At 33.0% G+C, this 13,188-nt stretch overlaps 1 protein-coding gene across 1 annotated transcript in view; it reads left to right on the forward strand.

The window, feature by feature from the left end:
- LOC150103744 (uncharacterized) overlaps positions 1–12,567 on the forward strand; it is a 342,969-nt gene extending 330,402 nt beyond the window's left edge. The window contains exons 11-13 of the mRNA XM_090396790.1: positions 3,432–3,506; positions 3,921–4,034; positions 12,097–12,567. Of these exons, the coding sequence (XP_090252916.1) occupies positions 3,432–3,506; positions 3,921–4,034; positions 12,097–12,316 (409 nt within the window). The 3' untranslated portion in view covers positions 12,317–12,567. The remainder of the gene's footprint in view (positions 1–3,431; positions 3,507–3,920; positions 4,035–12,096) is intronic.
- The last annotated feature ends 621 nt before the right edge of the window (positions 12,568–13,188 follow it).

Raw genomic sequence — 13,188 nt, forward strand, 5'->3', positions numbered from 1 at the left:
TCTGGCATCTATCCAACAGCAAAGCAAGCCATTATGCATTCTTCCCGGGGAGATAAATGTCAACCAGCAAACTTGTTGACTAACGACTAAACACACACACACGTAACCACGGTAATAAGATTTTTAATAAGTAAATATTTCGTCCTAAGTATCATAGGACATCTTCAATACATTTAATTCAAACAATACTAGGAATTACATACAGTTAGGGCGCATGCTTACAATGGAATCTCTCTATGCGTGCAGTAGCGTGATATAGAATTAAATTAAAATATATCTGGGGGGGAAAAAAAAAGATTACATTAAAATGAGAACATATAAAATTATTTTACACAATTAAGGATGACAATTTCCCAGACTTTTAGGGATAGTAAGAACGTCATTATGGTTCAAATTGGGTCTGTGACATAGGGCTTCAGCACTTTCTTTATATAAATGTTAATGTTTATATGAAGATCTATCTTCATATGTAGAAGTTTGGTTTTCTTCCAATGGATCCTATGGTTTGGGTTTTCAGTTCCGTGTTGTGTGAGGCCAGATTTCTGCGGTTTGATGAGACGGATATGGTCTTGATGTTCCGAAATGCGTTTGTTGATGAATCTACCTGTCTGTCCGTAGTAGGACAATTTACAGGAGCATGGGACCTCGTACACACCAGGTCTCATAAGAGGTGAAAGTTTGTCTTTAGGAGAAGGTAACGAATTGTGGATTTGGTTGATTGGTTTGTAGGTAGCAGCCAATTTATATTTCTTCATAATTTTTGAAAGACGTTCAGAGATGCCTTTGACATATGGTATGAGAATCCTACGGGTTTATTCCTGTCTAGGTTGATGTGTGGGGAAGTGACTGATGATTTTTTGTGTTGTTTTTGGATTGTATCCATTTTGTGTGGTTGTATTTTTGATTATTTCCAATTCTTGGTTTAAAGAACCTTCGGAGGAGCAGAATCTGTGTGCTCTAGTTACTACTCTGGTTATCAAACTTGTTACCATATTGCTTTGACTTCAGTACTCTTGAAAATAATGTAAAAAGTCATCAACAACCAGCTTCTTTACTACTTGGAGACTCAGCATTATTGTTGATCACAAGTATGGATTTTGCCATTCTCACTCCACAACAGATCTTCTAGCTCACTCTTATTCATCTTTGGGTGCAAGCAACACAAGTGGTTGCTGTTGATTTTTCCAAGGCATTAAATGATTGAGTCTAGCATCCTGGCCTTCTTACCAAGCTATTATCTTATGATATACCTCCTACCCTTTGTAAATTGATCGCTTGCTTCCTCCCTGGTCTTGTGTAGGTCATAGTAGATGGCTTCCTTTTGGGAGATTTTTCAATCAGTGCTGAAGTATCTTAGAGTTATGCTTTCACTTGTACACTCAGAAGACAGCTATTCCAAAAAACATTCTTAGAAACATATTGATTGAATGTGTTTTATATAATACTATGGGTAGGATAAGGATTTATTTTTTGTTTTTATTTTTTTTTGGTTTTTTTAACATAATGCTGAAACCCTTTTCTAGAAACCAAACATCAATCATTTCCAAGCCAGGCCTCCAGTTATCAAGGCAGGGGTCTCACACTGAACAGAAACTTCATCTTCCACTTAAAGACAATTGCAAACATCCATGCTTACAGTGGGATTCAAACTTGCAGCCTGTTTGTTGGAGAGCAGATAAGCTAACCAATCAGGCCAGCCAAAATATGTGGAAACATTTTCATTTAGAATATGTTATTATAACGTGTTAAATCAGTTCATCAATTATAAAGATATGGAATCGAACAGTGTGACATGATCTTCTTTGAGGTCATTTCAACAATCCCGAACTATTTCAACAGCAAAGATAGGCTGTATAAGTCTGTACACAATGTGTTAATGATTCAGTCTTACATGTGGAATGCATGAAAGATAGTTATCACAAATGTATTTAAAGTTGAAAAAAAAAAATTTCACATAGAAAACAATGGTGAATCAAACAGTGGATAATCAGACTGTTCATATTGTACACTTCACTTTCTTTGTGGTATGGTCAATCCTCACTATAGTAAACTTAGCTAGGAACTTTTGTTACTTGTCTGCTGTATTCTTCTGTTACATAGTTCATTTTTATTCTGGCATTTGGCAGTACAAGCTGAAAATGCAATGATCTCTAATCCTGCTGTGATTTATAAATGTGTATGGACATACCATATGGTTTTTTTTAGGATGAAGCATGCTTACAGAAGCCTTCAGGAAATAATTATTAACAAATAGCTGATATGGCTTTCCAGAAATTTTTCATATCTTTGTAATGTTTAATTGAAAGAAATTTTTTTTTATTGTGAAATATTACATTATCAACCTTTTTGATTTGTTCATTAATGATATAAGAAATAATCTGAGAGGGAAATATTCAATTGTTTGCAGGCAGATGATGCAAAATTAGATAGCGCAATAGTCAACAAAGATGATTATATTTTACAGGATGATTTAAATAGATTGGCAGTATGAGTAAAGGAGAATGGATGCCAATTTAATGTGTCAAAGTGTAAGGTTATGCATTTTGGATTGAAACAATTACCAGCTTTGTACCATATTGATGGGACTGTACTCCAGGAACTTCATGAAGCCAGGGATTTGGAAGTGTTGGTGGATATGGAGTTAAAATTCAGAGGGCATATTGCAAAAGTGGCTAAAACAGCTCATGGTTTTTCTGGTTATTGATAAATACCCTGACATGCAGAGATAAGAAGGCTATTTTTCCTCTTTATAATGCTTTGATAAAGCCTCATCTGGATTATACAAATTTGGTTGCCTGTTTCTTGGAAATGTGGATGAAGTTGAATGGATTCAGAGGTGAGAAACTCAGATGGTGGCAGGATTGTATAATGCTCCATATGAGATTGAAGATTTGTGAGTAAAGAAGCTGGTTGATAGGTAGATAAGGGAAGGTATGATAGAGACATATAAGTTGCTTGGGGGGGGAGGGGGGAATACAGGATTGATGTGGACAAAATATTTCAGTACATAAATAATGTAAGGAAAATTAGAAGTCATCCATGTCAGTTGAGTAAGAGTGTAGTTAGTAAGGGAGTGAGGACTAGATTTTTTGCTTGGAGAATGGTGAATGAGTGGAATAGATTGCCAGAATCAGTTGTGTGTGTTTTGTCAGTGAGTAATTTCAATGCAAAATATGACAGATATTGTACAAGTATTGACAATTGTTGATTAATGTTTTTAAAATAGACCTCCCACGATGAGTATGGACTCGATGGAGGTGGCTGTATATATATATATGTGTGTGTGTGTGTGTCTGTATGTATATAGAAAATAATAACCTTTGTTATAAATTCTGAAATTGTGTTTGTAGTATGTCACTAATCTAGATCATCATATACAGTAAGCGGCCTGTGCAATACTACTGCTTACAGAAATGTTTCTTGCTTTGCAGCCATAAACCTGCATCTCCTGCAAGAAAGTCAGCAGAAGGACAGCATCGTCCAAAATTCAAAAAAGAAATTATAAAGTGAGTGTTTATGTTGATTTCTTTTATTTGCTTTCTGGCACTATAATGAGAATACACACACACACACGAGAATATATGAGTATATTTATATAAATAAATATATATATTTATATAAATATGTAAATCTCATATATTCTCATTTGCATTCTTTAATATTCCTGCCATACTGTGTTATACAACAACCGTAAGTCTTAATCATTTCTACATCTCATAAAGAATATCTTATAAATACTGTTCATGCATGAATCAGGATTATTATGAAAATTCCAATATTGTTATTTCAGAATTCTTCTTTTTTTTTTTCCATCTATATGAGATTTTTTTTTACCTGTATCTTAATATTATTTTTCTATAATTAAAATTATATTCCGAATGAAGGCTTCGCTGTGACTTATTTAGCACCCTTTTTTATAGGGTATCCAAAGCTACTAGTACTCGTGAAGATAATGTGCCAGTGTCCAATTACAGAACTAGGTCCAAAGGACCAGACGCTACACTTAGAAAAGGTCCATGTGAAAGCCATTTATTGTAAGTATAACAGTAAAAGTTAAGTGTAACAAGTACTGACTATAACAAGTCGTTTTCATGAGTATATTTTGATGCATGGTCAGTATAAAAATTATAAACATAGATATAAACATACTGTACAACAGAAATGAACTGAAATGTGTATATGTATTTATATGGTTAACATACAAAGAAAAAAAGTCAATCTTTTTGTTGAAAAGACTGACCTCTCAAATAAAAGTCCATATCACAAATTATCTGTATAGTTTATTGCATACCTTTGCAGGTATGCAGTGGGAAAATAAATCAAGTGAAAGTTAAATGGATGAATATTAATAACTCATATATTTAACTTTCTGTACTACATAGCTAAGGCTTTCAGGCAATTTATTATATCTTAATTGCATGTGATCTCCTAGCAGTTTTATTTGTTACTGAGTTTCTGGGAGGAAACTCAGTAGCATTTTACTGAGCTAGACAGTCAGTATAAACATAGATTTCATATGAGACTGTCCAACTCAGTTGAAAAGCCCTCATAAACTTTTTTTTTTTAATCTCAAATGAGATTCAAACACATCTTTCTATCCAAAGGGCAACCTCATTACCAACTGAGCTGCAGAGTGAAAAAATCGTTATGGCAGAATATAAAAAAATATGATCAGAGCTCATGAGTGGTACAGAACATAGATATGAGGGGGTACCCAAAAATAACCAGAATTTGAACTTGGCACATATGTATTTTCTAGTTATGGATGATGCTGCTAGACATTGTGAGCATGTAATTTTCTGCACCACTCTGGCAAGCGACATTATCCTGTCTGAACTGGTTCATTGTTCTGGCTGCTTTTTTGTTAGTGCTTACAAGCATGTTTGGCAATTCTGTAATGGCTGATCACAAGGAACAGAGAGTGGGCATGAAATTTTCTTTTCTTTTGGCTAAAACTGCAGCTGAAACTATTGTTATGCTTTAGAAATCCTTCACAGACAATACTTTAGGTAAAACGCAGGTCTAAAGTAGTTTCCCATTTTAAAAATGGGGATGTGTTAGATGAAAACCAACCACGATCTGGTTGACCTCTGACAAGCAGAAATGATGAAAACACCGAAAAGGTTGCCAGGCAATCAATGAAGATTGTTAATAGACCATTGAGCAAGTTTCTGAAGAGAGAAATTTGTCATAGAATTCATGCCATTGAATTTTAACAGAGGATTTGCAAATGAAACATGTGTCTGCTAAATTTGTGAATCATTTGCTCACAGAGGATCAAAAAAAAAGAAGAAAAAAATCATGTGAATGTTTGCTGCTCGATCTCTCTCCGTGTGACTTTATTTTTATTCCTGCAGATAAAGAAAACCATGAAAGGGCAGTAATATGTTGATGTGGATTAACCACCTCACCGGCCGTTATGGATCAAATACGCATCCGCATACGCTTCGTATCCATCATATATTTCATTGTTGTAACAATGGTATTATAATTTTAATAAGCACTTCGCATCCATGATAACGTGAACGTCTATAGACGTCTTGGCCGGTAGCGTGGTTAAGTGAAAGAAAAGTTGCTGAAGGCTACAAACAGTATTCCAGTTTTGGAAGTTTTTCTACTTGGTTATACTATAAATTAAAGATACCAAGAAATTTTATACTTGGTTTAATCCTTTATCCAAGTGTATGCCAAGAAGTTTACGCCTCAACTATTTTCAGGACTGGGGCAACTCATATATAGAAACTTATGACTTCACATCAGTTCACGCACAAACTTGTTTGCATACACTTGGATAAAGGATTAAACCAAGTATATAATTTCTTAGTATCTTTAATTTATAGTATTATATAACCAATTGGAAAAACTTCCAACAACTATCTGTAATCCAGAGTATTTTAATAATAAGGGGTGACACCTTTTGGCAACTCGTATATGAAAATGACTAATGCGTTACTTCAACCTTGGTATCACCTCTGGGTCTGGCTCTCACTGATGAGATTTCAATAAAGGTCGAATGAAGACAAGAAAATTAAAAGTTTTTGTAAAGTGGGATGTTGGAGGCATTCCTTTTGGACTAACCCCTGAAAGAGAACCCTCATTATACTTGGAATTCCGTTCTCCACTTACCCAATATTACCAGTCCAAGAACTTATATACAAGAACCTAGAAATGTTAGAAGACTGGAAAATAGGGCCACTTTCCTTTTCATCTAAAGCCATAGTACTTAAAACCATAATCTTTCCTGCTTAGTTGTACATAATAAATATTACAGACATCACAGAAGCTGAAGAAAAATAATTATATAATAAGCCTGTGCAATTTTTTGGTTCCGCTGATACTGAGAAGTTAAAAAGGAATTTCTTTAACTATCAAAGAAGCATGGAGGATTTGGGCTTCCAGATTCTGCTATATAAGCAATACAGTTTCAAAAATCCATAAAATATTACACACTAACCACACAGGTCTGTAGGTAGTACAGACCTTCTCCTGCACTACCTAGGTTTTCATCTTCCCCTGTTTGGAGTTAATGATTATAAAAATCCAAAAGCTGAAATTGTTCCTGAATACTACAACACTTTGTGCTTAACTTTAAGACTGCTAAAACACTCTAGCATTGACATTCTTTCCATTAAAAAAAAAAGTAAAATTTGGTATAAAGAAATCTTTAATCTATTTTGCCATGAAATTCCACAATTAGGTACTGACAACAATACTTTGTTTCACAATTTGTAGAAGTTCCAAGGATACAGTAGAACATGCATTCTACAGCTGCCCTCTTGCCCTGTGTATTTGGAACAGATTATGTAATGTATTGGACATTCCATTACTTACAACAGGATAGGTTATTTTTTTTTTTTGCAATGTCCACTACCAATTTTCTTCCCATTGCTTACAGGGAAGCAATGGGAAGAAAATTTTGATTTTTATAATTAATGAATTAAAATCTCATTTATGGAAGGTTAGAAAGAAACTTGGATTTGAAAACCAGCAATATGACATCCAAATGCTTTATAATATTGTATTGTGGAAATTTTATTGTTCAGTCAGACAATTTTTGTATTTAAAAAGAAGCATTCTAGGAGATACCTAATTTATGGCTAGATGGTGTAGACCACCCACATTATGCAATATTCACCAGGGGAAGATAAGATTCAGTCTATTCTTGCTATGAGAGACTTTTTAAGTAATTCCATCTGCTTTATTCAGTCTTTCTTTTAAGGTTACACGTTGATCAGCATTTATATTTCCGAATTTAGGGACACAAAACACACGTGTTGAAATGATTATTTTACTTATTATTAATAAATATTTTAATTTTTATTAAAATAAAATATTTTATTTATATTATATATTAAAATATATTAAATTATGTATATTAAAAAAATAAATTATATTAAAATATATATTTAATAATTAAATATTTTATTAATAATAAGTAAAATAATCATTTCAACACGTGTGTTTTGTGTCCCTAAATTCGGAAATATGAATTCTTTATTCAATATTGTTTTATAGTCAATTGCAGGGATTACTGGAGAGAAATCCCAGGCAGAGAAGGCCAATTCAAGGCAGTTAACTCAGATGGGGCTAACTACCTAGGTATCAGTCATCCTTGTGCATTAGTTTCAATTAGTCTTTTGGTTGTTCATCTATATGAGGTTGGTGAAAAAGGAAAACTGATAGCCTTTGGCTATATGATGATATAAAAGAGTTAAGGCCTTTTCTCTACCTCTCATGCTATCTATCTGTCTTTTCTTTCTCCCAATACTGTCACGTTCTCTTGCATCCCTATACTCACATCATAGGCCTATGATGAGCAACCCTTTGCTTTTTCACCTCAAAGGTCGAAACCAGTCTGGATAGTGACCCTTCCCATAATGCACAGCATTATACATACCCGTAAGGATATGTGCTTTGCATTATGGGATACTAAAGCAAGTGATGTGAAGTCATAAGCTTCGATGTATGAGTTGCCCCAGTCCTGAAAATAGTTCAGGCGCAGACTTGTTTGCATACACTTGGATAAAGGATTAAACCAAGTATATAATTTCTTGGTATCTTTAATTTATAGTATTCCAGTTGAACAGTTTCAGGACTGTTTCTAGTAGTAGAAAAAACATTGGAACAAGTGCATTGACTCACATGGAGAATACTTTGAAGGAGACTAGAATATGGTATTATAAACTTTAATAAAAAAAAAAACTTTTAAATAATTCCGGGTTTTTTGGGTACCACCTTATACGAAGAGTAACTGGTATGATAAAGAAAGAAACATCAGATTCAGAAGAGCAGGCAAAAGGAAATCATAGAAAGTACTTTCATTGTGTGTGTGGTGAGTTAAAAGAAAGCATGATTGTGGAAATAAATGTTGTTTACTAAGTGATTACTTTGCAGAAGAGTATCATTAAAATGGAAGTAATGGAGCAACTGATGTGGCAGGCAGGAACCAGTGAGAAGATTAAAAAAAAAATAGAAGTAGATAAACATGAGGTGACAAGGATATGAAAGCTAAAGACAATCTGAAAGAATTCTATCATTATGATGCAATTAAAAGAAAGAATGAAAATGAGAGAATAACTACTGAATACAGATGTTTTGCTGGTGGCAGAAGAAGAGATTGTTCAACTAATGAGTTCCTATTCTGCTATCAACCTGATGTATACAAATAAGTTCAGTGCTACCTCTTCACGGAGTGAAGAAACTCAGGCTTATGAAGAGAAGATACTACTAGAGCTGCTGCATAAAGTGAATAAGAATTCAGCAATAGGGATTGATCAATAAAGGAATCAAGAAAGAGAATTTTGGCATTTGAAAGAATGTGGTCTTCACTTACAGGAAGATTCTAAGAATAAGATGGGTACAGAAAATCACAAATGAAAAGCTCTATTGGAAGATACAACCAAAGGAGAATTTAATGCAGAAGATTATACAACAGAAGCTGCAATTATTTGAGCAGAATAGGTGAGGATCGGAAGATAAAGACATTCATGCTTGGTATTATGGATGGTGTAAAAACAGAAAAGGTAGACCATACAGAGAATGGATAGAGGACTGGTGTGGAATGGGGTTACAGAAATTGTGACACTGTGCACTGGACAAAGAAAGGTAGAAGAAGATAGTGAAGGAGACATCAGACACCAATGGGCAAATGTACCCATGGTTTGTGATGATGATGAATAATAGGGACTGATCGAATATTAGCATAGATAGTAAAAGAATGTTCAGCTGAACTGGCTATTCTTTTGACTAAACTATATAATTTGAGTCTCAAAACAGGGAGGATTTCACAGCAGTGGAAAGAATGTATGATAATCGTTGCATCCATTCTTCTATTGTCTTATTCTGACAAGGTCCATCTTTCACTTGTATAAAGAGCAATAATCTAAAAGTATGCTTTTATATTTTTTTTTCATAGTTTTTGAAAGTTATATTAAGGAGAATAACGTGAATTTTAATAAACAGCTGAAGCTTCCTTTGCTATTGAAATCCTACATCTTATGTCTCTTTCAATTCTATTATTCTCAGTTATCTCACTCCTTAAATATTTAAAACTTTAAGCATGAAGTATTGTTTTACTGTTGAGAAATTTTAGCAGAGACTGGTGGGTTTCTACTCATGACCGGAACATTGGTTTTATTAGCATTTAAAAATATTCTCCATAACCTCCAAAACATTTTGAAGTTCTTTTTCTAAATCAGCAGTTACTGCAGTGTCATCCATAAATCTAATCCATGGTATGCTAATGGTGAAAACTCTCCCAGCTAAAACTGGGAAAGTTTTCACCTCTTCCAGTTTTAACTGTTTATTCTGAGTACAGGTCACATAACCCTCCTGTCTCTCCAGTCTGTTAGCTCTTTCCATAATTATGAATAATTTTATCCAGTTTACTCAATCAAATCCATAGAAGCAATATATATATATATGTTCTTTCTTATCTCCATTCTCTTTTCTATGATATGTCTTAAGGCAAGAATTGCTTCCCTTCTCCCAGATTTTTTCCTAAATCCAAGCTGGTCTTCACTTAAATTTTCCTCTGTTATATTTCTTATTTTGCTTTGTATTAGTTTTAGGATTTTTGAAGCATGTTGCAAAAGATTAATGTACAATAATGTTTATCATCTATAACATTAGCTTTCTTTGGTCTAGAGATTATTATACTCCTTGAAGTGTATTACTGTTTTTTTCTTTTCTGTAATAAATGCAAACAATTCAGACTTTATCATATTGCTAGCTTCTTTTATTAGCTCTGCTTTGATACCTGACTTAGTGCTTTCCCATTTTTTAGTTGGCAAACTGCACTTGCAAACTCTTCTCTCAGAATATCATATCCTTCATCTTCACTTGAATCATCTTTAATTCATATGTAAATCATGTCCATTGTATAGTTCCTCCAAATACTGTTGCCATCTCTCTTATGTCTTTTGGATCTGTCAAAGGTTTCATCATTTTGAACTTTTATCACATATTCTGATTTTCTCATTTCTTTTATTAAACACACAAACATGCATATAAATCAGATATAACAATTAATTTATGCTTTATATCCATGTCATTTCAATTTAAATGGTATGCTATGACCATTTTATTATTGACATATGAACACATCAAGGCCAGTTGGGTGGTTAATCTGTATGCAGTCTCTGTTTTTATTAATCTATATATTTCCCTCTTTTATGATATTTTCAGTCTCTGGGATCTTGCATGCATCCACTTTTCGTTCAGTCTTAACTCTGAAGTAATTCTGATTACTTCAGAGTTAAGTTATTACTTATTCCTCAATTCTGTTATCATCCTGCTTGTTTTTCCTTTTATTTCACTAATCTATCAATGAGATCACTTCATTTCTTGTCCAAGATTTTCTGGCTCTCCTCTTACTTTGCCCAAGCATTTCTCTGCTGTTCGGTGTATTATTTCCTTAATCGTTGACTTCTTTTTTTTTTTTTTTTTCCCAAAAGTTTCTCTTCTGGTTGTTTATTCTTTTTCCTTCATTCATATTATAAACTTTTCTTTTTGAGCTTTTCTTTTGCTGCTTGAATCTAAGATTACACTTAGCCATGCTAGGTTATGCTCACTGTCAACATTTGCTCCTCGGTAAGCCTTACAAGATTTAACTTGGTTCCAGAATCTTTGTTTTGCTATTATGCAGTTAATTTAGTATCTTCTTAAATCTCTTGGCATTTTTTGTGTATATCTTCTTTTATGAACTTGATCGAAGTCATTACTAATGACTAGATTATTAGTTATTAGTTCTTTGTTCGCAAAACTCTGCCAGTTTTTCACCTTTCATTTCTTCTTCTTCCAATTCCAAAATTTCCAGCTATTTGGTCTTCTTTTCCTTCTCCAACTACTGTCTTAAAATCTTCCATTAATACCAAGTTCTCCTTGTGTTTTACTTGGTCTATCAAGTCATCTATGATCTCAGACATTCTGTCTACTTTTCTCTGTCCCTTTACTTCTATATCAGGTGTTGTCATGCACCCTTGCAATATAACAGTGTTTACTGGATCAGTAGCTATTTTACCCATAATTGTTCTGTCACTAATATGGAAAGTGTTCATTATTCTTTTATCCCATATCTTATTTAAGGATTACAGCTGTTCCATTTCTCCCTTTTTTTCTCTCCTCCAGATTGTAGAACATGATATTCATTACTCCAAAATTAGTACTAAGTGTTAGATAATCCAGAAACAACCCTGCTCTGGAGACCAAAGATTGAATTTTTACATTCCGTTTCAAATCTCTTGTAATCGGGGCACCAGATATGGAAAAGTGAATGGAGGAGCTGTTCCTTAATTATGCTTGTAAACAGTTTCATTCCATAAATTAGTATGTTTACTAATGACTATTCTTTTGGTTTTACTCTTTTCATTTGTTCATTCCAGGCTGCTGAATTGTTTGATGTCATTTAGTGTGATGTATTAATTTGAAATAAGAAAATTTCCCATTAGTATTGGAATAATGACATTTTTTCTTCAGCATTTGTAAACTTGCATTAGATGAGACTTTTGTGTTAACATACATTTATTTTTCTTTAAAAGTAAATTTACGAAAAATATATATCCTTTTTGGTAATAAACATGGTTTAATTATTCACAGGAAAGAATATATGCCATGGATTGGTCCAGATCCAAAAAACTATAAAGGTCCAGATCCATCTCTTTGGCGAGGACCTGACCCAAATAATCTTGGAGCTCGTGGGGAAAGCAGAGCAAAGGGACCTCAGCAAGATCTTCGTAGGGGTCCTTTGTTGGATATTACAATTCAGAATGCATCTTCAACTACAAACGTAGTAAACTGTGTGGAAACAGCAATGTGAGATGACCATAATATTCATTAATAAAAATAATCTGTAGAATGTTAAATATCTGATTAATTCAAATTTCTCATTAAATTCAGTAAATTTTGTTACCAAATCTGTTATTATATTTCAAAAACTCTCTTGCTTATTCTTAATGTTTTCTAGTCCTTGTTATATTTCCATGTGATGGCTGTTTTATTATATTGTTAGATTATTATAACTGTTTAGAAGCAAAATGACATTTGTTTTTTAATTATAATTGAATATGCTTTCTTGTGCTGTATATTTGGACCTTTATAAATACAGTTTATAACTATTTATAGACAATATTTGATGTAAAGTAACCCTTTAACACTGTATTTGTTGATGTTAACATTTTAAGTTAAATATTTTTTATAGTTCAACATTTATGTATATACTGCAAAAATTTTAATATATCATTGTAGCTATAATTTATCTATTATCTTGACTCAACTATACATCATCAAGTTGAAGCCTTATGAAGGATTTTCCACAATATATATAATAGATCTTTTTAGGTTTACTCTTAATATTGAATATTTTATGGGAAGAACAAGATGTTCAAACTATTTGAAGGTGGTAGGTCAATCACTGACATATATTCAAAATAATAATTGAACTACTCAGCTATGGATAGTTCAGTTATTACTTCAATTTTACTACTTCATTTTGATGAGCAAATGTTGACTACAGTATTCCCATAACCTCATATATGGCTGTGATGTGTTGTTATCTTTAAAGTATACTCTTGACTCTGAAGTAGAATCACTTGAATTTTTAGAAAAAAATAAATAAATTTTTTATATACATGTTTCAAATTTATAATTGAAAAGGGAAATAAACAACATCTTTCATTTCTGGAAACCAGT

Source organism: Typopeltis vanoorti, chromosome 8 (genome assembly GCF_054136105.1).
Source record: "Typopeltis vanoorti isolate ZY-2024b chromosome 8, IOZ_Tvanoo_1.0, whole genome shotgun sequence".
NCBI lineage: Eukaryota > Metazoa > Arthropoda > Arachnida > Uropygi > Thelyphonidae > Typopeltis > Typopeltis vanoorti.